This window comes from Hemitrygon akajei, chromosome 17 (genome assembly GCF_048418815.1).
Source record: "Hemitrygon akajei chromosome 17, sHemAka1.3, whole genome shotgun sequence".
Classification (NCBI taxonomy): domain Eukaryota; kingdom Metazoa; phylum Chordata; class Chondrichthyes; order Myliobatiformes; family Dasyatidae; genus Hemitrygon; species Hemitrygon akajei.
In genome coordinates this window covers 34,951,767-34,979,425 of record NC_133140.1, presented here as the reverse complement: position 1 = coordinate 34,979,425, position 27,659 = coordinate 34,951,767, and the positions used below count along the sequence as shown (strand labels likewise).

The following is a 27,659-nucleotide window of genomic DNA, read 5'->3' as shown; positions in this document are numbered from 1 at the left end:
GTCTGATGGCTTGGGGGAAAAAAACTGTTGCACAGTCTGGTCATGAGAGCCTGAATGCTTTGTTACTTTTTGCCAGATGGCAGGAGGGAGAAGAGTTTGTATGAGGGGAGCGTAGGGTCCCCTCTTTACGCTTCCATCCCCTGTGGACTTGTGTCCAGTATGTGGCACACTTCCATCTCCTGCGGTCTTGTGTCCAGTATGTGGCACACTTCCATCTCCTGCGGTCTTGTGTCCAGTATGTGGCACACTTCCATCTCCTGCGGTCTTGTGTCCAGTATGTGGCACACTTCCATCTCCTCTGGTCTTGTGTCCAGTATGTGGAACACTTCCATCTGCTGTGGACTTGTGTCCAGTATGCTTTACGGGTGCAGTGTGTATTGTAAATGTCTGTAATGGCGGGAATAACTGCTGTTGCATATAAGGAGGGGTAGGATTTTGATCAGCCTGAAGGGGTGAAAGATAAGCATGGCTGTGGTTCAGAAATTGCTGATGCTGCTGATATGTTTCACAACACTCACACCAGTGGAAAAAATAATGAGAAAACCCCTTCTTACAGACAGTTACTTCAATAGGGGAGAGGGGGAGAGGGAGTTTTGGAATTGGAACGCCACGTTTTAGGTGGACTAAAGGTGCATAACAAACAGTGAGCAACAAAGTTCAGAGTTTCACCAGAATGAATTTGGGGAGTAAAGCCATGGAGGATATGAAAGTTACATTGGACTTTATCTTTTATTAAAAGAAACAGAAGTCATGCTGAACCTTTATAAACATATGTATCACATTCAGTACTGGTCATCCCATGACAGCAAAGATGTGAAGATTTTACAGAGTACAATAAAATACTTTATGAGAGTGATTCCTGGAATGTGATACATCAATTAGAGATATTACAAAAGTTTGTAAATAAAGAAACTTTTCTTAAAGAAGAGAAACCTGAGTGTAGATTTGATAGTGATGAGGGGTCTGGACAGAGAGGATAGTGGGAGGCTGTCCCCTTTGGTGAAGGGGTAAAGAACTAAAAGTCACAGGTATGTAACTGAGGGAAAATCAATTAAGTGACTTAAGATAAATCTTATTTTCATTATGCAACATATACATTCACTTTATTAGGCACACCAGCTCGTTAATGCAAATATCTGAACAGCCAATCATGTGGTAGCAGTTCAATGCATATAAACATGCAGACATGGTCAAGAAGTGAAGCTGACATTCAGATTAAACATCAGAATGGGGAAGAATGCGATTTTGCCAGACTGGGTGGTTTGAGTATCGCAGAAACTATTGATCTCCCGGGATTTTCATAGAAAACAGTCTCTAGAGTTTACAGAGAATGGTGCCAAATAGCAAACAAAAATACAGTCAGCAGCAGCTCTGTGGGCAAAAATGGCTCATTAATGAGAGGTCAGAGAATGGCCAGACTGGTTCAAGCTGACAGGAATGTGGCAGCAACTCAAGTAATCATGCATTACAACAGTGGTGTACAGAAGAGCCTCTCTGAATGCACAACATGTTTGAACCTTGAAGTGGATGGGCTCCAGCAACAGACGGCCACACTGAGTTCCACTCCCGTATGCAATAAAGTGGCCAATGAGAATCTGGAATGATAGTAACCTGCATATGTGATGCAGGCGGGTTCCATTCTGTCCTTGCATAAATAAATGGTGAGGAAAATCTTGAAAAGCTGCAGAGAAATGGCCAATGGGTAGAACTGACAAGCTGCTCGGATGGACAACGAGCATGGACACAATTCTCCAAATGATCTCCTTCTATGCTCTAACCATTCTATGATAGGGTTCCCTTCTGTTTGCCTGCAGAGACAGGCAGTCCTTGCTAGCCATCTGCAGTAAGATTTCCTGGTCTTGTAGTCACTTTAATACTTTAGACTCTAGTTTATTACAGGAAAATGTGCTAAATCAGAAGAATTATAAAATTCATGCAGTATATTTTTACACAATGATTAATACCCACTACTACAGATCTTTATCAGTTCAAAATGCTTTTAAATTTCCACATCCACCAAAACTGAAACCAGATTATCTGCAAGATGCAATTTGCAAATAAAATCACTGCAAGGAAACAGGTCAGGCTGTGCAACTACTTCCTTAAACGTGTACTAGTAACGTCTTGTAGTCCTGTTAAAAAGGATACAATGTAGCCAGCAGGTACCCATCTCGATGGAAGAAGAGGGATAAGTATACCCACTACAACGATAAGGAAGTACAAGTCAGCGATCCAAGATAGTATCTGATAGGGATGGGGTGGCCAGCTCCAACCATTGACCTTTGGACGCCTGGGGGTGCAGCGTCTTTGACTACGACGGTTTTCCTCTGCTTCAGTTTTATGACCCTTACGGAACCAATCCATCTGCAATGTAACATCAAAATGTCTTATGTAAGCTAATGTTGAAATAGCAACGAAGGTTATGTAGTTCCACTGTAGAGGCAATTCAGTTTACACTGTGTTAACTTTATGCCCCAGTCATGAGTGTAAAATGAATTCTCACAGTAGTTCTTATGTAGTTTCAATTCACTTTCCCTTTGCATACACCTTGATTTTATTTATTCTGTGAGATGGTTTTCCTTACACAAACACCTTTTAGTTATTTTTCTTCTCCTCTGGCTATATGGCAGCTTGCAAACAGCTTTGAGGTGCATTACCACCACCTTCTGAAGTGGAGTGTGGGTCAGGATATCGAAATCCTATATATCTCAAATTCTATAAAAAGACCTGTATTCTAAGGAACTGCACTATGTATTTAAATCAATAATCCTGTGATCCTTTCTGTAAAATACTGCTAATGTTGCTGTATTTCCTGTCATATTGTTGTATTTGCAGTATAATCTCACCATGTTCTTCTAGTAATCTGAAAATGAAAGGCGCAAGGGAGTGAGATTCATCAGCTGGCTGAGAAGCGATGTACAGCAACCTCGTGCTCAATGTCAGCAACACCAGGGAATTAACTGTGCACTTCAGGAAGGGGAAGCTGGGAGAACACACACCAGTCCTCATTGAGGGGTCTGCGGTGGAAAAGGGTCGCAGCTTCAAGCTTCTGTGTGTCAGAGAATCTATCCTGGGCCCAAAATATTGAAATAAAGCACCTCCATGCTGTACTGCATTAGGAGTTTGAAGAGATTTGGCATGTCACAAATGTCTAGAGTTGAGTGGTGGAGAGCATTCTGACTGGATCGACAGAGGACGCAGAGGGACGTACACTCAGCCAGTCCATCATGGGCAGAGACCATCCCGACATTAAGGATTTCTTCGAGAGGTGGAGTCCCAAGAAGGCAGCAGCATCCATCATTAAGGACTCTCACCACTCAAGCATGCATGCTTCTGCTAATTACCACTGGAGAGGAGGTACAGGGAGCCTCCTGCCTCTGCCAGCAGATTTTTGAATAGTCCACAAAGACTACTTCATTCGTTGTTTTTGCAATATTTATTTTGTAATTTATAGTAGTCTGTATCTTTGTGTTGCACTGTTGCCACGAAACAACAAACTTCATGACCTATCAGTCAGTGATAATAAACCTGATTCTGATTTTTATCTTTCAGTCAGCCACACTCCTGTTTTACTAAAACCTCCCAATTCAAACAACATAAGTAGATTTCATTTAACATTCTCTTTGTGAAAATAAGTTATTTTTGTCTGTCATAATATATAAAGCCTTTCATTCTGACAAATCATTTTTACTGCGCTTTCTCCTTAGCTTTAACCTCTTTCCAATAGCATCCAAAACTGTCCTGTTCCCGGAGATAAGGAAATTGTTCCATATATGTAAACAGGCCCATCCCATTCAGCTTAAAGGAGCGAGCAGTGACCACACTGAAACATTTTTGCAATAGGTTTTAACAATCTATGAGCCTTGATGTATATTCTGAAAAGAGAGACCTAAATCCAAGGAGGTGACAATCACTTAGGACCGAGTGACGAAGACATTTTCACTGAGAAGGTGGTAAATGTTTGAAATTTCCCAACCCAGTCAGTTTGTAGGCACTCAGTGCGACTGATAGCTTTTTGAAATGGAAGCTAACCACAATATATTATCATATAGGTAGCAACAGGAAACTGTTTTAAATATATAAAGTAATTGAAAATTCTTTCTGAAGACTGCGCTTTAATATTATTGCTAAGATTGAACAGTTTATATAAAGACCGAAGAACTATAACACGTAATCATTCTGCAAAAAGCTGTCAGTCTCGGCTAAGAAGATAGTCGATCAGCTCTAATCCATTGGGACAACGGAGAATCTCAAAGATTTACAAGCACTGCAATGAAAAAGCTAACTCCTGACCCAGTCCAAAATGTGAGAGAAGAACTGCAATTCCACTTTGGGGCACATATTCCCCTCCCCTCTCCACTTTCTGCAGCGATCACTCGGCACCACTCCCTTGTCTGCTCATCCCTCGCTAAATCCCCTCCAGGCTCTTATCCCAGCAACCTGCCCCTACTCATTGTCCTCACCAGCATTCAGGGCTCTAAACAATCTTTCCAGGAGAGGCAGCTTTTCACATACAACTCCATCAGTGCCATGTATTGCATTCAGTGCCCTCAGCGTGACCTGCTCTACATTGCGGAGACCCGAAGCAGACTGAGGGACCACTGCATTGAGCACCTTCACTCCAGCTGCTAACGGTCAGGATATCCTCGTGAGCAGCCATTCAATTCCACTTCCAATTCTCACACTGACGTATCTGTCCAGGGCCTCCTCGACTACCATGTTAGAGTGTTAGGCCTGCTAGAAGCAGTACCATCCTGATAGTCTCCAACCTGCATCAACATCACAGCCCACCACCTTCAGATTCCTCACCTCCTTCCCTTTATTCCACAGTCAACTGCCCTCTCCTATCAGATTCCATCTTGTTCAACCTTTTGCCTCTTCTATCACCTGACAGTATTCCCACTTGCCTACCTTCCACCTGGATTTACCCATCATCCACCAACACCTCTTCCCCTCTTGCCCTTTCCTTCTGGTTCATGTCCCCCTTCCTTCCAGCCTTATGAAGGGATTGTCCATTTCCCTCCTAGCTGCTGCCTGACCCTCGAACTCCTCCAGCATCCAGCACGTGTCGCTCCAGTTTTCCAGCACCCCTAATCTGTCTCTCTATTGTCCCTTTGATCAAAGGCCAAAGTATATTTATATCAAAGATTGCATGCAATAATCAACCCTGAGACTTAAATTCTCCACTGACAGCCACAAAACCCGTTCAAAATAAAACATTCCCCAGCAAAAAAAATCCCCTGACAGCAACAAGACAATCACCCTCCCTCCCCGGCACAACAAACAAATCCTGCAAACAGCAACAAGAACATCGACCTGAGCAACACACACAACATGCTGGAGGAACTCAGCAGGTCAGGCAGTATCTATGGAAAAGAGTACAGCGGGCCCAGTATGTCAACTGCACTCACTGCCTGGCCTGCTGAGCCCCTGCAGCATTTCGTGTGTGTCGCTTGGACTTCCAGCACCTGCAGATTTTCTCCAGTTTGTGACTGGACATCAACCTGAGGTGGCGTTGTTCACTGGCACTACCTGGGCCAGAACAGTGATGCCAGCAGGCTTCAAATTTGCCAGGACTCCTTGATACCACAAGCCATCGCAGACCCTGAAGTGCCTCAATGTTGGTCACTCTCACCTCACTACTGGAAAATTGCTGTCTCATCTACATTTGCACCTCGGCTGTGTGATCCAGTCAAAACCAGAATTCGGCACCCAAGCCCAGGTTACCGGAGATTAAGTCCCATTTGACAGCACTAACACTTGGGCTGATACGGCATACAATGAAGATGAAGATGAATACTTGTGCCGACAATTGAAAGAAAACTGACTAGAGTGGTTTTACACTGTCATACCTGGTCACTACTTCGCATGTTCGGGATAGTATTGTAAATGTAGTAGACGAGGGTGGCGACAAGGCCGGCTCTGGAGGACATCGCAATGTAAGTTTACGATGCGCCATGTTCCTACCTTGGGTCGTGACATTGGCTCTGGGTCTGAGATCCTTACAAAGCGCTAAGCGGATCATTATCGTTAAATCCGTCCCCGTGAAAAGTAACTCGGTTCAGCAATACACAACCATCCCCTTCCCCTCGGCAGCCCGACCCGGGGCTCGGCACCGGAGCGCTGCCCACACCATCGCGCAGGGCGAGTGAATGACCGGCTGTGATTTCACCCTGCACCACCATATCGCCAAGAACCGCGCCACGGCGGGTACCGACCGGGCGGACAGCGGATAGTGATGCCCGCCACTCCCCGAGCAGAAAACACGTCCGCTCGCCATACCTTTCAAACACGTTATGCGCCATTGCAACCGCCAACACCATGGTCACCACTGTCCACGTCACAAACCGCCTTTCGTGACGCGACACACACTGCGCCTGCGCGTTCCGACGCCCGCGCGGCGCGGGAGACTGCGGGTCGCTGGGGGAGGGGCTGTTTTCTTCTTCCAACTCCGATCGTCTGCCCGCTCCTCCCTTCCCAAAAAGTCCCAGTGTTTTCCGACCTTTCCTACTTGCCAACACTCCTCTTAGGCACAATATACTTTCCGGCGCCGCCATAGTGTAAAATCAAATCTACCATATGCTAAAATGAGAAATGATTCTGCTTTAAACTTTTATCTGTCTTTAAACCTATCTTACACACCACGTTGTACAGCATCTTCGATATCATTGTGATCTTTGAGCTTGATGGTTTTTTAGCAAGAGTTGAAATATCGGGTTCAAGTTGTGACAGCAAAAGGCTTAAGTCCCCACGCGTAACAATGTCCAAGCGGTTTCTTTTTTCTTTGTATGTAGTTCACTGCACTGAAGCCTCTTTCAACAAGGTAGGAGGATGGAAATGCAATGAAGAGCAGTTTGGCTCTTGTCCAAAGACTAGGAAACTTCGTATGACAGTGTAATCACACTCCATAAAAGCCAACATTTTTGGGGAAAAAAATGTTTCTTTATCATTCTGAATTTTGATCATTTTTTCTTACAAACGCTCTCCCTGTTCTTCCATCTTGCAAAGAAACGGGTTATTTACCCAGTCCAGATTTTCCAGAATCCTTGAATCCATTCTGAAAATCTTTCTACAGTGACCATCTGTGAAAGACTTTATACACGGGGAAACTGTGAGAACATACTTCTCCCAATGTTTTGCTTATTTATTTCCAAATTTCCTACTCCATACACACAGTGGACACTATGCTTTGCTGTTGATTTTAGCTTCCTCCAGTATGCTGTCTGTCCTTCCAGCTGATTTGTCAATCTTTTGTAAGGCTCTTTGGTGGTATTGTTCCAGGGATTTCAAGTGCTGGATAAATAGCTGGTTAGGGAGTGGCTGATACAGGGCAGGACCAAAGATAAACTTGGAGCAGAAATACAAAGTGATGCTGTTCATCATTCTTATAATTAGCAAATCTAAACAGCATGGAGACCGACTGGGTAGGAAGGGCTCAGGCAAGGGACTTTAGGAAGGGAAAGGGTGGGGTAAAGGGGTGTGCCAAATTTAAAGTGACCCCACACTCATGAATTATGTTGTCATTGGACAGGCTGCAAAGAACTGGGACCAGCACCGGACCAAGAAGCTATAAGTTACCTAATCTTGGCCAACACACAACAGGATATTGCATTAACAAGATATTCTAATAAGAATTGTTGGACAGTAAATGGGGTCATGTAACCCTGAGCTTTCTCCTAACCCACCCTTCTGATTACGTAACTGGCACTTCAAATCACAGATCTACACATCTTATTGGGACCACCTACAAGCATCATTGAGACAAAATTTTAAATAGGATGCATCGATTGTGCAAATTACACTAGTCGTGTCAACTGTAAACAAATCGCTCGAGAGACATGTGGTAGCATAAATTGTGATGGAGGAGGTTTAATGTACAGTGGGAGCAAACATCATCAGGCTGGCTCAAACACCCACACACATAAGCAGTTGAGTCACTGCAGCTTGAAATGATAGGTTTCAAGAGGAGGAATCAAAATAATGTGAACACGGCCCACTATGCTAATGAACACCACACTGCTCTTCATTACAAAGATACAGTAATGCTTTCATCTAGAACCCATTCTGAACATTTAAAGTTAATTGTCATTCACTGCCTAGATTAATGAACTGTGCATTCATCTTTGCGCACCATTCAACAGCATCACTGACATTCGATAAAAGTCTAACAAATCCTGTTTCAAGACACACAAGTGCTTCGCTGATTTTAGGTATCTTATTTTCGACACATTCAATAACAGGTGCAGGATAAATGTTCAGCATCAAGATCTGCAATTTTATTTTCAGCCAAGGCAAACTTAAGGAAAAAGTGCACACAACTGAATTCTATTTATAGGGCTGTCGCTGGAAACTTTTGCAAATCTCTAAATAGTAAAATATCCGTATTTCAAAAAGAATTAAGACATGCCACATCAACTAACACTCTTCTTAAGAAATTGCACATCCCCCATCCTCCACCAGATTCTCATAAGCCTGCGACATATTTCTTTATTTGTCCCAGCTGGAGAAACTGAGTTTCATTGTTAGTAATGGAATCAAAGTTATACAGATGCTTCAACCCACCACGTCCATACTTTATATTAAAAAAATGCCCGTCCGATCTAACGCTATTTGCCTTCACTTGGTTAATATCCCACTAAATCTTTCCTAGAAGTAATAATATTCCTTCTCCTTAAGAGGTGTAACATGGGATACCTGCATTCCCTCAGCCAGCACCACTGCCATTGGTACCACAGCCTTCAGTTAATCACTTGCCATTTTCCTTGCAACTTGAAATACACCAGTTTTCAAACTCTTCAGTTACGAAGATCACCAACCTGAGATATTAACTATGTTCCTCTCTGCACAGCTGTTGCGGCTTTCTGAACCTTTCCAGTATCTTCTGTTTTTATTACAGAAATTCAACTATCATGACACTCTGCTGCCATCAGCAAGTGACGGCATTTGCTCACGAGCTCCTTCAACTCTGCAAGGTGTCTGCACGTACAACCAAAATGGCTCTAACATGATGGAAGTGACAGATCATGTTTACCGCAGTCACTCTAGGTAGATATTAAGTGTTAGATCAATCTTGCTCTGCATTTAATATAATTATTGTTATTCTGATTACCTTAGCTTGGCTGAAATCCAGTGGTTCACAGTGGATTGTTAAAGTCTACATTTTCCTATCTCAGAAGCTCTCACCCAGTGAAGTGAGAATGACTTTACTCACCAATCACCAAGATCAATTTGATGGCCTTCAACTTTTCTGTAAGATACAAGAAGAAACATTTAGTTGTTTGCACTTCAGATCTCTGCCCAGGTTGAACCTACCCCATTGGTCTGATGACTTTTATCCCAACATGTGGAGAGATGAGGAAAGCCGAGAGCCAGCTGATAGAAAGAGCAGGAAAGTTGTGTAGCTGCGGTTCTGCATGCAATATTTTTCCCTTTTGCTGCTTTGATTGAAAAGGTCCATTGCTGGCATCTCTGTAAGAGATCTATTTTGCTTCAGAGCGGAGGTAAGGCCCCAGGGATTTTTTTTTGTTCTGCCACAATTCTATCGTTACCTTTATTGGAAATCTGCACAGCTTCGGCACACGTGCAGTTACCCATTCCACTGTTCTCCATTGTACTATGGGTCTAAATATCCCAAGTGTGGAAGCAGTTTTCCCTGCTTGTGTCTGCTGGTCACCCCGCTTCTGGAGCTCACCCTCCCTCGCGCCCTTTCCTTCGCGCTCTCTCCATCGAGTCTCTCTCTCACTCTCCCTCCCTCCCTCCCCCTTTCCCTCTCTCCCTCCCTCGCGCTCTCTCCGTTGAGTCTCTCTCTCTCACTCTCCCTCCCTCCTTCCCCCTTTCCCTCTCCCCCCTCTCTCCCTCCCTCGCGCTCTCTCCGTCGAGCCCTCTTTCTCGCGATGTTTCATTCGCGCCCTCTCCGTCGAGACTTTCTCTCTCACTCTCCCTCCCCCTCCCCGCTCTCTCCGTCGAGCCCTCTTTCTCGCGATGTTTCATTCGCGCCCTCTCCGTCGAGACTCTCTCTCTCACTCTCCCTCCCTCCCCCTCCCCGCTCTCTCCGTCGAACCCTCTTTCTCGCGATGTTTCATTCGCGCCCTCTCCGTCGAGACTCTCTCTCTCACTCTCCCTCCCTCCCCCTCCCCGCTCTCTCCGTCGAGCCCTCTTTCTCGCGATGTTTCATTCGCGCCCTCTCCGTCGAGCCCTCTTTCTCGCGATGTTTCATTCGCGCCCTCTCCGTCGAGACTCTCTCTCTCACTCTCCCTCCCTCCCCCTCCCCGCTCTCTCCGTCGAGCCCTCTTTCTCGCGATGTTTCATTCGCTCTCTCTCCCTCGCGCTGTGTGCCGCTCGCTTTCTCTATCTCTGTAACTCTCTTTGTGTGGGAAAGTGTAAACACGTTTCTGGCCGAAACCCTTCACCAGGATCTGATTCTGTGCGTGTGTTTCGAGCGTCTGCACATTCTCTCATGTTTGTTTTGGAAATCTGTTCAGCACATTGTTTCCATTTACCCATAAGTGGGGGGATAGAATAGAAAACGTGAAGGCAGCTGAACTGTAATGCTGTACAGGATTTATGTCTAACGTTTCATGGGTTTCAAAACCCGATTCAGTGGGTATTTCACCGCATTCTTTAGTTCCTCTCGGAATTTGCTTTGAGTCAGGGCGTAAATGCACGTGTTGGTGCGGGAGCTGAGAATGCAACTTTCGCGATGTGTGTACCGTGATGTAACGGGGATCGGTGACAGAATCAACAAAACTCTCTGAAATCCTTCTGTAGATATGAAATGCCACCAGCGTTCCCACACTGGTGTTCGGTGTGAACGGACGTATTTTGTTTCGGTTCTCCATTTTGCAGGATTATTCCTGTATTTTTAAACTTTAATTCGTGACTTTTATTATGATTTTTACTCTAAACTACACATACTTATATTTTGCCGAACATTAGACCACATCACTACTGGCTACAATCACCAACCCAGTGGATCGGGTGAGTTCGTTTCATTTTACTATCAATGCTAATTGCTTAATAAGCTGAACACCACGCTTCTGACTTCCAGCCGAAAGACTTATGCTTCTTATACTCATTCTCGCAAATGTCATTAATTTGAATCCAGAGTCGTATCAGCCAAAATTTTCCTGTATGGTTTGTAACAAAGCTGCTAAGGATGGACGACAAGCAATTGAGTATGAAGCTTGTAATTTTTTGTTTCATCGTGCATGCATTGAAATGAATAAACAGATTTATAAGATTTTTTACTCCTGGACCTGTTGTAAGCATGGTCTCGCCAACTTTGATTCTTCCCTCTTCACAGTTGATAATATTGAAACTCATAATAGATTCGATTTGCTCGCAACTCAGTCTTGGGATCCCTCAGTCAGAGTTGGACTTGTCCCCCCGGATATTGGATCCCCTACCAAGGCAACCACACCAAACTTTAAAACAAAAGGGAAGTGTCCCAGATCTACAAAAGACGTGCAATCGGCAGAATGCTCCTTGCACGATTTCCATCCCTGTTGGGTTGAATGTTGAGCTAGCAATTTGGCCTCGTAAAAAGATGACAAATGCTGAGGAAACAGCAAACAATGTCACCCAATGTGCCGCGAGGCTAAAAAGGAACAACAACATATGCATATTTGCAAATGCAGGAGAATGTTTTGGGAGAAGTTAGGTATAATTTGTAGATGCAGAAATGGATAGCAGTTTTAGTAATTTAGCTCACGGTTTACACATTGTCTGTGGCACATTCCAGGCATAAGCATTTGACCTTTAACAGACAGGGAGATCTCAGTGACCATTTCTTTATTGAAAATCTCTGCCTCCGGTGTGCTTCACATCGATTGAATGAAGAAAGGAACATTGCACCTGGGGAGTTAACAGCCGATTAGAGTTCAAGCTGTACCAATACTAACACACATACATTTTAAAATATAAATCTAGAAGGCTTTATCTTCACTGGGATGAATCTGATTTTGTTCACTTCTCAAATATTTAGTTTCCTACAAGAAATTGTTACGTACCCTGTAACTGGGTGTCTTACCAGCAAAGACACAAGTGTCCATTGGAGTCTGGTGATACTATTTTCAACAATATTTATTAGCAAAAATATACAAAATAATAACAATGCAAATATACAGAGAATATATGTTAGCAATACCAAACCTAAAAGTGCAGGTATAATAATAATCACTAATGAAACAAGCTCTATCGTTGTCTAGGGGATAATGAATTGTCAGATGGAAATATAAAGTTCAGTTCAGTTCATGCAGGCTGCGGTAGTTGTTGGTCACGGTGTTTCAATTGTTGGAGAGAGAGAGAGAGAGAGAAAACGTGCGAACAATAACAGCTATTATCTTGCCAACCTTCCTTTACGATCTTGATCCGTCGATGCGTTGTTGTTGTGGCCATTCACATATGACCCCTCCATCCTTTAGCTAGACCATTCTTCCGTGGTGGACTCGTCACCCAGGCAAGGGTGGACACACACACAAGCCCCCACCGGTCTCGCTACAAAACACTGTGAGTTAAAATTTACTGACCCTTCGTTTGGTCTCCGGTCTCCCACACTGTCTCGTGGGTTTCTGCTGCTCACTAGTGTTTTTCCTGGTGCATCTGTAGGGTGTTAGCCCCAGACCTCACTTTTATCCCCACTCACGGGGTCTCAGGTGTCAATCAAGTTGGGATGATGTAACCCATCAAACCAGCCCACTCTGGTTGCCCCCTGAGGGGTTTCAATGAATAGAACAGTACCAAGTACACAATCCTTCTCCAAAAGACAATAGCAGTAATCAATGGTTCCGCTCTCCTTTTGTTAGCTGTGTCTCTCTCATTAACTTTCATGAGCTGTTATCAATAACAACTGCCCTGGCAGAGTCCCTTTTGTCTCTCTTACTTCCTTGTTAGCAGCATCGAAATAGTCGCGATTTGCGATTCTCCAAAGGGGGGGGGGGCGCATGGGCGATTCTGTACCTTTCTGCCCATCAGAGTTGTTCATCCTTCGTAACAAAATGATCAATTTGTTATAAAGGTACTGTTCCAGTATCACAAGTTAAGAAGGAATGTCTGATAAATGTATAAAAATTACTAATGTTCCCATTTTTAAATACATATAATCCAAGTTACACTGCATGTTGGCTTGATTCAAATAGCCCCAGACAGTAATCATTCAAAATTTAGTCTGCTTGAATGCGTTCATGTAATTTCTAAATGTAGAGGTAGTTGCAAGTAAAATAGACTAATTAGTATTTATAAGATAAAATCTATATTTTAGTAAATTGATTAAATTAAACAGAAACCACAATTGATCAAAAACATGAAATAAAATTTGACAGTTTGAAGGACAGCGGATGTGTGGCATTTGTTCTGATACAGCTACCTGATGCGGGTAGGAAAGGGAACTTGCTGAGATACTTCGATGACACTGGAACATCCTAGATAGGAATTTGGGCAGAGGGATAGGAATGCAACATAGATGCATATGGGAATCTTGGATAATAGCCGATTCCTCTATAATAGTCTCCTGGGGTGTGAACAAATCCAGAGGGAAAGGGGGTAATCTAATTACAGATGGCGCCTAGCTAGTGACAGTGAACTGGGCAGCTGTTAGGGGCATAGCTACAATGACGAGGAGTGTTGTGTGCCCACTGTCTGAATTAAGTGTGTTGAGTATTAAGTTGGGAAGCCCTGTGGCAGCTGTAGAAAACCTTGGTCAAGCTACATTTGGCGTTTTGAGTGTAGATCTGGTTGAAGAAACTCAGCTCATACTGTAGACTGAGGAAGTGAATGATAGGAGCTACAGGGAGACAGTCCACCCCGAGGTGGCAGGAGGCCACTGGGTTACTGTAAGGAAGAAGGGAATTGGGCAGCCAGTGTATAGTACGACTGTGACTGTTCCCCTCAAAAGTAAGTATGCCAATTTGGATAACGTTGGGAGGATGAGTTGCAAGAGTGGAACCGCTGCAACCTGGTCTCTGGCACTGTGGATCAGAAGAGGTGAATTTTTTGTGATGTTTACACAGACATGGTAGAAACAAATAGATATTGTATTTCAGAAGTATGTCATTGTGAAGGAGTAAAGGAGAGATGCATTTAAATTATTTGCCTTCTTAGATGAGGTGGAGACTCTGTCACTGCATGGATCCTACTATGAGAAAATTGTCGCTCTAGGTGATGCCTTTTTGAATTTCAAGAGACTGAAGTCATTGGATTTGTCAAGAAATTCAATTGTCAATCTGGAGGTAAGTCTACTGTTCTCCTTGATGAGTAATGTCTTCCAACTTTGTATCAGAACGTGGGTTCTTCAGTGTTTGTTATCTTAATTTAAATGATCAATGGAGTTCAGACGGAAACATAGGTAAGGTGCAGTTTTATATGGATCTGCAATTACTTCTGCTTGATAGCATCATATTAATGCCCAAAACATGCAGAAAGTAAGTAAGAGAGCCATTTCCACTGAAATCTCTAAATCTGTGATGGGCTGTATCATGTTGATAGCTAACCAGCAGTTCCATAAGAGAACCACACTTCAGCAGGTTGCAGATTTCCATGCATTAAGTCCGAGGATGATAGGTACTGTGCTGAGAAGCCAGTTATATGAGCCACAACAGGTGTAGCCATTATTCCCATTTACCTAAATAAGGTTGTCAAACATCCTTCAGTGAACAGGTGAGAAGTCTTTATTGGTATTTATTGATATGTTTTGTTGGTTTCTATATTTTGCGATTTGTGTTTGGAGAGAAACCCCTGCAGTAAAAATTCTTGTTAGAAATTTTTTGGTTAAACTTTAATTTGGGTATACACCAGAATCCATCAGCATCATTTTTCCTTTTAAGAAAGAAGATTCAGGGTGTTATTTTGCATTGAGATTAAAAATGGAAGGGTAGTTTAAAGATGTAGAATGGTGACGTGAACTGCAGTAAATACATGTATTAAAACTAACCAGTGACCTTGCATAATAATACAACTCACAAGTCAATTTCACCTTGATGCTTGGATCCAATGGGCCAAAACGTGATGGGAAATGTAAGTGAGCTGATTCTGAATTGCTAAGATTGTACCATGGAAAGCATTTTAACAGGCTGCTTCACCATCTGGTGGCGGTGTTGTCTACTGAACAGGATTGAAGAAGCTACAGTGAGTTACAATTAGTCAGCTCCATCAAGGGTTCTATCCTCTGTAGTATCCAAGACGTCTTCAAGAAATGGTGTCTTAGAAAGACACCGCCCATTATTAATGAGCTCCCTTCACCCAGGTCGTGCCCTCTTCTCATTATTACCATCAGGAAGGAGGCACAGAAGCCGAAATGCACATTCAGCGATTCAGGAACAGCTTCTTCCCCCGCTACCCAAGTTCTGAATGGATATTGAACCCATGAACACTACCACACTTTATTTATTTTGTTCTTGCACCATTTTTAATTTACTATTTCATATATGTTATACACTGACTGTAATTGATTGATTTGTTTTTTCCATGTTTATCTTGTATTGCTTTGTTCTGCTATTGCTGAGTTAAAAAATTTCACTACATTTGCCAGTGATAATAAACCTGATTCTAATTCACTATTTCTTGGTACATGTGCTTTTCTCATGAAAGTTACTGAACTTGAAGGCACCAGTTTTCCCCAGGATTTTCCCAAGCTGTAAGGATAATGCTGAGTGCACTTAAAAGCCCTAAAATAATTTCAAGCATTTCCATTGCTTTATTTCATTTTCTTTCATAATTTGAAAACTTTTTGAGATATTTATCCCTCAATGAATCTTCATAGTATTTTGAATGCTTTGGGATATAAGAAACAGCCATCTGTGTTCAAACTCCTGAAACGTATGAAAACTGGATATATTGGTTCAGTTTGTGTGCTTGACAGAAAACTGCTTTGTACATTTTGGTTTCTTGGGTAGAAGTTATTATAACAGTTCTTACCATTAAAACTGATTGAATCTTCAGTTTCAGTCTATTGATGCTGACAGATTTGTAACAATTTGTTATCACGGTTGGTTCTAAAATGTTGATATTATTTCTTGGGGAAAAATTTGAAAGTGCAATATTAAATTCAAAAGTGTCATTTGCTTCATGAATAACTGCATGTCTTTCCTTGTGTAGGGTTTGAAGTGTTTACATTCTCTGGAAAAATTAAACCTGTATCTTAATAACATTCAAACATTGGAAGAAATATCTAGCTTGTGCCATTTATGGCTAAATCCAGTTACCAGGACTGAGGAGAATTATAGACAGTACGTAGTTCTCATATTTCCAAATTTGATGAAACTGGGTAAGCATGAGTTATTTAACATCAAATTGTAAATATTTAATTGTTTATGGGATATACCACATTTTTTGGTATGTTTCTAAATTACCAGTCTCAGTTGTAAGAAAAGTGGTGGAATTAGTGAAGAATGCAAGAACAATATTTTGAAAATCATGGAATTATGTAAAGAAAATAACATTTGACTTGAGTTTATTGCCAGGAGAATAAACCAGGGAGAACTGGAAGATGCAGTGTATAAGAATTTTCAGAAGAGTTTTGATAAGAAATGTGTTTTATAGCAGCATGGTTATACAGTCTCTCTCCCTCTCCCTCCCTCCCTCCCCTTCCCCTCTCTCCCCATCTCTGTATCTTGAAAGAGGTATCTGTGAAACGGAGACAGCTCTTTCTCCCCTATTAGGGAGAGAGAGAGAGAGAGAGAGAGAGAGAGAGCTTGTGTTATGATGAAGACCGGCTGAACAAGTAGTCTTTAGGGTAACTGCAAGTCTGAATCTTTGCTATTGCTTTGCTAACACTTCAGTTCTTGGTGGCGAGTGGCGATGCTTTTTTTTGCCAGTGGAGGGAGGTGGGATTGCTGCTTCTGGGAGGGAGGGGAGCTGGGGGGTACTTTGGGGTTCTAACATTTTACTGTCATTTATTCTCTGGGGGCACTCCTGTGGGATTTTTTTGACCCGGAGATTCTGCCGCTAAAGGTCATTGATGATGCTTATGATGCTCTGGAAAACGTCCTCCTCTGTTGCTTCCCCATGAATCTAAGAGAGACCAAGACGAATTTCACTAAAGTGGTCGGCACACTGGTAACAACGCTCACTATTCAAAGTAACACTTATGGTTTACGCACCTCTTCCCTCTGTCTATCCCACCTCCCCAGATACTTGCTGCTTTTGTCCTTTGTCCTTGATAAGTTGTGGACACAAACTCACCATGAAATCCAGCCTTCCCATCGTGGACACTTGTCTACACTTCCCTCAGCCTAGAGAACCCATCCACCCTGGACAGCCTCTGTTCTCCACCCCTCTTCTATAAGGTAGAAGATCTTACACCCTGAGAGCATGTACTATCAGCCGCAAGGACAGCATCTACCCTGCTGTTACAAGCTTCTTGAATGAACCCCTTCTATAATAAAGATGACTTCTTGATCTCATAATCACTCCCATTGGACCTGATTATCAGCCTGCTCTGCACTTCGTCTGTAGCTGTAATACTATTCTGGGAGAAGATGGCACCAGCCAACAAGCTACCAAAAGTGATGTCCTCAAGACTGTTCACAAAGCAATTTACTTCACTTTTTTTAATATCATTTTTTTACTTCAGATGTGGTTCTACTGTTAGAGTGTGCTATCTATATTCTAGCGGTGCGATTTTGGGCCAGTCAGGCGATCTGGACCTTTGCTGTCTCCAAAAGTGATCCACGAGGCTGTGACCAAATCCAGGAAGCAGGAGATGGGGCTCAGGCCCATGATAGACTCCATCTCCTGCCGAGCTGACCAATTAAAGCTCTGAGGAAGTCTGAAATCATCGAGGTGAGTGCGGAGGCGAGTGAGCGCTCAGCGCTGTTTACCGGCCTCTTGCTCGCTGCTGCAGGAGAAGTTGTGTGTGTGTGTGTGTGGTGGTCTCTCCGTCTCCCTCTCGCCTCTTCCGAAGGAATGAAGGTCCTTGTGTTCGAGTGTTCCCTCTCTCCCGCCATGGTGTCAGCAAGGTTTAATTGATGTGGATTGTAGACTCGGACTCTAATTCAGGTTTATGATGTGTTCTGGTTCTGGTCCTTTTTGGGCATTTTTTGAATTGGGGTGGTCTGCAGATAATGAACACTGAGCTGAACTGAACTGAAATATGCCTTTTGGTTTTTACGTTTTGTATTCTGTGTTTTCACTCATTTTTTGTTGCCATTTTGCATGTTGATGCTTGATGTTTTTTCTTTGAACGGTTAGTTTCGTGGCTTTTTGTCCGTGGGGAAGGTGGGGCTTCTGGTTTAAGGTGGTGCGATTTCTGGCTGGTGGCCAATGAAACAAAGAAAACAACTAAACTCTTTGTTAACCACTCTTTTCCTGGCACATGATCATTGCAAGTAATAGTCTGTAACTTCCTTTTGGACTTGTGGACAATTCGATGTGGCTGAATCGAGGCGAGGCAAGGCGGCGAGCCCATCACCGAGTGTGAGAAAGACCCGAGGTTCGATCATTTTAAATGCTGCACTGAAGGCTGGATTGAGGCGGTAGCCCCAGAGTGTATACCGGTTCAACTGACATTGATGTTTGGATGAAGGCTTAAGTGGCGTGCTGAATCAGAGAGGTCGGTTACAGGCTGAATCGAGGTGGTGGGGTCCAGGTCTCGGGGTGTATTGGGGTGATTAAACCTGAGGTTTGGACACTGATTTAGGTGCCGGGCAAGATTGAGAAGGGCAGGGTGTTGGGACCCAAGGTAAGAGATGGGCTGGTCAGATCACTGCTCCACGACTCTGCCCTGTGAGAACTGTGAGACTCTGCGGACTTCAGTTCAGAACCTCATTTGCTTGCATGATGTTTTTATCTCTCTCTACACAGTGGGTGTTCGACACTCTTTCTTAAAATGTGGACTCTTTTGGGTTTCTTTATTTCGTGGCTGCTTATGAGGAGACAAATCTCAAGGTTCTATAATGTATACATCCTTTGGTAATAAATGTACTTTGAATCTTTGAATTTATAGGAGCAGTTATTGACAAATTGCCCATATTCATTAACAAGGACTAAATAATTTAGAGCAGTTATGGCCAGATTGTTTTTAGGCCCAATGCTAGCAAATACAGGTGAAAGAAATACCTTTTATGGATACTGAACAAGTTTATTTAGAAGGATTCTGCCATGCAATTACAAGTATATTAGTCTCTTTTCTGCAAACTGAGCAGTTTTAATTGAGTGGATGGCAGACAATGTTTTCTCCTTTGTACAATCTAGAATTAAGAACACACCCACTAAGACAAATGAGCAGAATCAGAATCTTTGGTTGGCGGAAGAACCTTTGAATACTGTTGAGGCAAAGTCACAGGTTTCTGATGAGCAGGAATCTGCTTACCTTCCCTGTAAAGTGTTCTCCCCGCACACCCACCAACCCAACTCAATCTGCCTGGGACCCATCTACATGAGAGGTAACTGATAGTAGACAACTACCCTACCTGCCAGCACATCTTTGGGATGGAAGAGGAAACCAGAGCCGTATTCTTCCCCCCACCACCTCAGGGAAGGTGACAAGGCCAGAGGGAGAACGTGCACAGTCCACATAGACAGCAACTGAGGTCAGATTTGAAGCCATGTCAGTGGAGCCCTGAGGTAGCAGCATTGCCTGCAATATCACTGTGTCACCTGAAGGGGGAGTATTTTTATAGCCCCATTCACATCTCTCTATTGAAGTCGATGCAGACCCTCCATATGGTTGTGCAGAAACTTTTTCACAAGCACCCAATGTTATAATGATCAGTAGAATGGAAGGAGAGATTGCTCGCCACCTTTCAACAGATCAATTCCCGACACTGCCTGTGAGGAGTTTATATATTCTCCCCGTGACCGCGTGCATTTCCTCTGGGTGCTTCTGTTTCCTCCCCCAGTCCAAAGGTGTACCGGCTGGTAAGCTAATTGGTCATTGTAAGTTGTCCTGAGATTAGGCTCAGATTAAATTGGGGGATTGCCGGGCAGTGCTTCTAGAAAGGTCAGAAGTGTCTATTCCACACTGTATCCCAATAAATAAATGTCAACCCTCCAACTCAAAATGTGCCAGACTATGGCAGGTTTGGAACCGTGGCACAGCTAGCTGCTGACTCATAGACCTGGAGGTCCGGCTTCAATCCTGTCCTCTGGTGCTGTCTATGTGCAGTTTGCTCATTTCTCCCTATTGGGTTTCCTATGGGTACTCCAGATTCCTTCAACAGCTAAAAAGGTGGGTGCGTTGGTAGGTTAATTGGTCTCTGGATATGGTAGAATCTGGGAGGGAGATTACTGAGGGGAAGTGGGTGAATGTGAATAGGTGGTGAGGCCGTGTTGCATCCCCTCTCTGACTCCCCAAAGCCAATGCCTTTTATCAGAACCGATTGACAGAAAGACAAGAAGCACATTGTACTGTCCACAGCGGTCCTTTGCGCTGGGAGTGTTTCACAATAGGAACAAAGTCAACAAAGAAGGTTTCAACCGGCTTTCTGATGGTCACCTCGTTGTCATCAAAACGTCTGTGGTTCATCATGACCTCAGGGCTGCAGTGGATGAGGAGTATGATGCTGGGAGGTGTGATCTGGGGAGAGAGGAAGAGATGGCCGTTAGGTTAATGCATCGCCATGCAGAGATCGATCTGAGCACTTGTTCCATGACAGCGTTATTCCAAGTGACCATTTGCACCAACCAAAACTCTCAAATTTTTACAGGTGTACTGTGACGAGCATTCGAACGGGCTGCTTCAACGTCCAGTATGGGGGGGGAAGGGTCTACTGCACAGGATCAAAATAAACTGCAGAAAGTTGTAACCTTAGGCATCTCCATCATGGGCACCAACCTCCATAGTGTCCATGACATGTTCAAGATGTGATGCTTCAAAAAGGCAGCATCCATCTTTAAGCGCCCCAACACCCAGGACATGCCCTCTTTCCATTGTTACCTATGGTACAGAAGACTGAAACCACAGAATCAATGATTCAAGAACAGCTTCTTCCCCCTCACCATCTGATTACTGAATGGACATTGAACCCATGAACACTACCCCAATACTTCTTTATTTTTAATTTTGCACTATTTATTTAATTTAACTTTTTAATATATAAACTTAAAGTAATTCATTTTCTTTTCCTATCGTCACGATTGCATGGTGCTGCTGCCACAAAGTCAACAAATTACACGACAATCACCCCTGCTAGTAGATGGCATACAAACAAAAGATTTTCTCTGTATCTGTGCAATGGTAAACCAATTCTGATTAATTGGGAATTATTGGAGCTCCCTCTATCACAATATTTCAACTTTGCATTTTAACATGGGGTGGTTCTGAGGGATCGATGAGGACAGGAGTGGGTGGGAAGAGTGTAGGCAGAACACTAGATGTGTAGTCAATCTTGACACTCACTGATTCATCAAATATTTCAGCCTGTTCTAAGGTCTGGGGATAACCATCGATCCTGAAGCCTTTTGTCTCATTCAGATTCTGCAGCATGGCATCCTTCAGAACATCCAGCATGATCCCCTGAAAACAAAGAGCCAAAATCAGAAGACAGTCACCAATCAGAAGATCAATCACAGCAGGAGGCCAACGTAGGCCGCAGCAGGACGTGTACCGGATGTATAAATGAACCGAGAAGCGCCTGATGGAGTTCAATCCAGAAACTTGTGAAGTGATTCACTTTGGAAGGTCGAATGTGAAGGCAGAGTACAAGATGAAGAATAGGGTTATTAACAGCATGGAGGAACAGAGGGATATTGGGATGGGATCTGTGTCCATAGATCCACAAAGTTGCCTCACAAACTGATAGGGTAGCATGACGTTGTACTGACATTTTAATCAACTCCATGACTAGTTTAACCCTTCCCTCCAAGTTTTTAAATCCATCAGCCTATATAAGTGTCTTACATGTCCCTACCACTGGTCCTGGCAGCGTGCTCCACAACACTTACCCCTCTGTGTGTTGGAAAAAAAGGCATATGGTGTGCTCGGCAGGGTATTGAGTTCAAGAGTGTGGAGGTAGAGTTGCAGCTCTACAAAACCCTGCTTAGACCACACTTGAAATATTGTGTTTAATTCTGGTTGTCTCATTATAGGAAGGATGTGGAAGCTTTAGAGATGGTTCATGGGAGATTTACCAGGATATTGCTGAAGAATTAGAGATCATTCTTATCAGATCTTCTCTGTGGTGTGAAGGAAGATGAGTGGTGACTTGATAGGAATGTATATGATGATAAGAGAGGAAATCCAGCATCTTCAGGGTGGAAATGGCTAATACAAGAAGGCATAATTTTAAAGTGATTGGAGCAAAACAACAACACTGTATGGTATTTCATTGATTGGTTCCTGCGATGAGAGAAGGGTTCTGTCACAAGCAGCTGAAGAGCTTGGACCTATGCTCTTTGGAGTTTAGAAGAATGAATGTTGTACACAGAGGCATCTCAGCTCTCTAGGGGGCATGACAAAGAGGAGTCAAGATGGTTCTGCCAATGGGAGATACTGGATACGGGGACACGGTTACAAGATTTGGGGCTGGTCATTTAAATCTGAGGTGCATGGAAAATTCTCCCAGAAAATGGTGATTTTCTCCATAAAGGTTTGACAATGTCAAGTCATATTTCTTGTTCTCTTTGAACATGTACCCGAAGGTTTGAACCGGATTCCACTCAATGACCAAACAACTTTCCTTTTTTTTCCCTTTTATTTTTCAGAAGTGCAGCAGTTGATAGTTCTTAGTTATTAGTCAGTAGTCATAAGTCATAAATAATCAGTCGTATGTCAGTCATTAGTCTAGTCAAGGTTAAGGTTAAGCATAAGCATTAGCATTAAGTGAAAAACTGTCTGCCTCTCGGACTTCGTAGACGACTTTGGACCTGCACCTCCGTTTCTTTTCCGGACCGTTATGGTTCCAAACTGGGCGAACTCTCTCGAAGGTTTGTGAGCTCTTCTCAAGCCTTGCGCTGTTTTCAAGAAGTGCCTGCGCGTGATGATCCCGGTGCCCCAAACGCAGTGACAGCAGTGCTCTTTTCCATGAAATAGTCTCAACAATTATTTAAAGTTCGGCATCTTACCGCGGATTGTGACGCTGCTCCTGGCTGCCGCTGTGAAGCTGCTCTTAGACTGCCGCTGTGGGGTCCGACCAAATGTTCCGGGCAGAAACAGCCCTCAGGCAGTAGATTCTGTCCCGTCTGTCAGTGAACGATTGCTCTTACTTTTAAATTTTATTTTCTTTTGCCTCTGTGACTCAATACTTTCCAGAAACTCAAGTTTGACTTGACAAACAATGTTTGACATATTAACTTGGGGACGTGGAGCTAAATTAGAGTCAAAACACCAATCAGCTGTGATTGGGTTAAATATGCACCAGGCTTCCATTTAACCTATTCTGTACCTACCTGTGTACAATAATTACGATCCTCTAGGCTTCTGATAGGACCTAAAGGGGATCTGTAGCCGGAGTTACTGAGTGGACGTTGAGCATCCTCAAGTTTCATGACTGTACCTCCTAGGACCAAGCTGAGGTAGTGGAATGGAGCTGAGGAAACGTGCCGCCCTGGATTTGAGTGTGGTCATTGGTGGCTGATTGGAGTTTGATGGCCCCATTATGGGTAACAATCTCTAAGTCAGGTGTGTGTGGACCCAGGGAATTCTCTTCTGCTGTGCTGGCACCGATGTTTATCCTCAACCAACAACACTAGAACAGATTGAACATTATTACATTGCTGTATTGACATGTGAGTAAATGGCCTGCTATGTTTTCCAAGAAAAGAGCTGCAAGGGAAACACTTTAACCACACAGATAAGGTTAAGAATTCTCTTTTGGAGGAGAAGGAGATAGGATTGAAGGTTAGATCAGTTTACTGGACTCCATACTGGAACAGCTGTTTGCAATGCAGGTCAGCAGGTGATAGGTACTCACCAGTGGAACCAAGCCTCCTTCGACCATTATCTTCTTAACCTTTTTACCTCGTTTTGTTTTCCCGTTTGCCTCATTCTGTAGCAGAGCGCCTGTGGACAAGTGTGTGAATCCGTATTTCTCCCTCATTTTCACACACTGTCTCCCTTTCCCTGATCCAGGACCCCCTGAAACACAGCACAAGTTACCGGGAGACTCGGGAAAATCGGAGGAAACCCATGGAATTATAGGGGAAAAAACTGCAAAGTCCTTGCAGTCAGCATGGGAATTGAACACTCCTCTTGTGTTTAATTAGTCAGGAGGAAGGATTGTGTTTGCCCTCTTTTTGCTGTCCACCTCACCTTACTAGAAAACCAAGTTAGCTCTCTTTTCATGAGGGCTGTTACAGCCTTGCTGACAATCCATTCCAGCCTTTGGAAATTTGTAACATTACAAATGTAATTTTCAATTTAATTATTTGGTGGTCAACATTGCACTGCTAAACCATCTTGGCCACCCATTATGAAATCTAAAAATAAAGAATTAAAAACATATAACACTTGCAGAAACACAAGGGCTAGGTTTGTGTAAACCAGGAGCAGGGGACTGAGTCATATCCCACAGGTTATAAGCCATTAATCATCAAGCCACATATGCTTCATGAAGCAATTTGCACTACTATTGCTGACTGTCAACTGTATGCTTAATGAGCTTTTATGAGAAATGTTCAGTTGACCGCAGGTGGAGAAAATTGGTGCCCGGGGAAAAAAACTGACAAGAATCTGGCTCTCTCCCATCTGAATTTGGGCAGAGATTTTGACAGGTTAGGAAACACGAGAATATTGTGAGAGTTTGCAGCTATGACCCTGATAGTTGAGGTTGCGATGAAGGTATAGGAGCAATCATGAACTTAACAAGTGTTACATCATTATAAGTGAAGAAAGGAGAATACAAAGCATCTCTTCAATTCAGCAAAACCATCAATCACAGTATTTTCATCTGATGTCTTCAGGATTCATAGTGATTTTCTTCTGGTAATTTCAAATAATTATTCTGCTTCTCCAGTTTACCCTTTCTCCACAACCACCTTCTGTTATCCATTAATTTCTTTACCAACCCCTCTCACATAGCAGCGTCACCCTCATTTCCGCTTATTGACTCCAGCTGTCCATAAGATCATGTGTGTTTTAAAAAAAATTGAATCAGTTTTATTATCATTGACGTACGTTGTGAAATTTGTTGTTTCGTCGCGGAGCATAATGCAATACATAGATATACTTAGAATAATTAGAATAATGCATATAAAAGTTAAATAAGCAGTGCAAAAAGAGAAAAAATTGTGAAATAGTGATAATTGTATTCAGAAATCTAATGGCAGAGGAGAAGATGCTATTCCTAAAACATTGCGTGTCTTTAAAAGTTCATTGCTGTCTGTAAGATAATGTTTCCATCTTGGACTCTCCTCCTTTGCCATTTTCTCTGCCTTGATTTATCTCTAACTTTTCTCCATTATGTTAAAATGTGATTGAATTCAAAGCGTTAACTCTTTCCTTCTCTATAGTGGTGACCTGCATTAGTCTTTCCAGGATATTTGCAGAAATTTAACTGTACCTTGCAGAACAAGGTAATTAGCATTTTGGTCATATCAGATTTCAGTTAGGTCCATGTGGAAGAAATTTTGTTACTAGCTAGATACTAAGGGGTTAAAGAGTTTTTTTTACAGCAGCCTTAAACTGCTCCTGCAGGACTGCTGTAAAGGACTAACTAGCTTGAGAAGGAGTAATCAAAGCATAATCACATGATGTTCTTTTTTTAATATATTGCTGAACTGTGTAATTGTTCTGGCTTCAAGTTGCAGGCAGAAGTAGCTTCGAATAGATAAAGAAAATTGTAACCTGATTATATTTTTTTTACTGTGCTAAGACATGATTATTGAGCAAAGGAATTATCTGCTTGCATGCTGTATTTCACAAACATGCTTGGAAGCTTTTGATAATATACACTATGTCTATATAATGAGAAAAGTCTGTGTACTCGGGGAGAGTCTCAAGAACTCTGCTTTAAGAGGTTGAGCTCTCCATGCTGCGTATCATGTTATAATAAAGAGTTTCAAAAGTGATCTCCATTCGTGTCCGAGTAATACCTTTACCGCAACAATCTGACAACGAGGATGGGATCCTCATAGTGCTTTACCACCCTTCAAGTTAGAAGGGAATTAGTGGAACAAGCAATTTAGCAGGTTTAAAAAAAAGGACCCGAGTGGAAAGAGGGGACTTTCCAAGTTAGGAAAGGCACCGGCGTCCCAGCTGAAAGGGGGAACGGCCGTAATTTTTCTGACGCCCTAGCTGAAAGGGGGACTGACAAGTAAGAAAGGGTAGCTACCGAACTGAAGATAAAGGAATGAAGGGATCGCTGACGAAACTCTAACTCCGGTGAGCGCTGTAAGTAGATTACCAGACAACGCGCGGCGTGACTGCTTTTCTTCAGACAATGGGAAATTCTAGCACTCGAGTGGCTTCTGCTGCTCCTGCAACCCCGTCCCGGCGAGCAATATCGAAAGGGGCCTTGAAAGTAAGTAAGAAAACGGAGAAGCGAATGAGAACTGTGAAGAAGGCTCGACAGAAGGTAGGAGACCCTCTGGTGCCCCCGGGATCACCTGCCGATACGGTGATCCAGGAAACCGGGGAGGACCGATATGCAGTAACTTTTAGCAGTGATCTCTACGGCCGGTCACAGGGAGACTGGCCATACAGGGGAACTTTTAAAATTCCATTAATACAAACCTGGTGAGACGAGGTGGCGAACGGAACTGGAAACCCAAATTGGGATTTTGAGTATATGATGGGGTGCTTTGAAAAATGGATGGAGGTAGCAAAAAGACACCAACTTCTGAAACAAAAAAGAAAGAAGTCTCCCGAAACACTGGGTTCTCCTAAAAATCAGGGCCCCGCGACACCTACCGCTCCACCACCCTATCCCACCACGCCCGCTCCTGTGCCGCTATACCTCCAGATACCCCAAATGGTGTCCCAGGCCAGGAAGGATTATGGTCCCAACATAGGACCGGACGGAATGATGGACGGGGTAATAGAAATGGTCGCTGCCTGGCATCAGCAGAATAATCGTGTACAAGGACAAGCCGCCCGCGCGAAGCACAAGAGGGGCAGTGAGGGGAGGTCGGGTAGAAGAATGACTAGGAACTGCTGTGCAAACTAGAAGCCAAACCCGACATCACTCACCGTCTCCTGTCCTTCCCGATTCATCCTCTCACCCAGTTCAGCAAGCTCCAAAAATAATGATCGGGGAGACAGCAATATTAAAGCCGTGGACACTGCAGAGGCGCGGGCCATGATAGCGGAGGCACCTAACCCAGTAAAAAGACCCGCTGCATTTCTTCATTGGCTGGAACAGATGTGTGAGATTTATAAACCTCTCCCGGGTGATTTGCGAACCCTCCTGAAGTGTGCCTGTGGTAGTTCCTGGGCCGCGTTGAAGGATACAGTGCAGGTCCCACTTGGGGGAAATGGGGATTGGCGACCTAATGATGATCAGGAGGGCAATGAATCTCTCGCACACTGGTTGCAACACAGAGGAAAAGAAGCCATTATGAGGGCAGCGCAGCGGCACGGGGATCTAGAAGTTACTAGATGTCTGCAGAGAACGGATGAGGGAGCCCCTGATTCTATAGTCCGATTCAGGAATACTTGGGAGGAGTATGCCGGTATCCCATTGGAAGGAAACGGACCACTGGCCATTCAGACCCTCCTCAATTGCATGCTGCCACACTTTTAAAATGCGAAATTTGAACTGGCAGACTATGTTCTGGCCTGAGATAGTTAC

General features: G+C 43.4%; 1 protein-coding gene across 1 annotated transcript; it reads right to left on the bottom strand.

The window, feature by feature from the left end:
- Positions 1-16,938: 16,938 nt before the first annotated feature.
- On the bottom strand, positions 16,939-27,169 carry LOC140740479 (adenylate kinase isoenzyme 1-like). The gene is made up of 5 exons (XM_073069659.1): positions 27,091-27,169; positions 23,844-24,007; positions 21,332-21,448; positions 20,342-20,509; positions 16,939-17,004 (listed from the first exon to the last, which is right to left on the bottom strand). The coding sequence occupies exons 1-5, from the start codon at positions 27,167-27,169 to the stop codon at positions 16,939-16,941; spliced, it is 594 nt and encodes a 197-aa protein (XP_072925760.1).
- Positions 27,170-27,659: the final 490 nt, after the last annotated feature.

What these genes read in the sequence shown, in the direction of transcription:
- LOC140740479 (XM_073069659.1), bottom strand. Translation starts at nt 27,169, where the DNA reads ATGGCCCGCGCCTCTGCAGTGTCCACGGCTTTAATATTGCTGTCTCCC. An exon ending in TTTGGAGCTTGCTGAACTGG is followed by an intron (nt 24,008 to 27,090) that starts GTGAGAGGATGA and finishes GCTGTGTTTCAG; the next exon opens with GGGGTCCTGGATCAGGGAAA. An exon ending in AAGGAGGCTTGGTTCCACTG is followed by an intron (nt 21,449 to 23,843) that starts GTGAGTACCTAT and finishes CTTTGTTTTCAG; the next exon opens with GGGATCATGCTGGATGTTCT.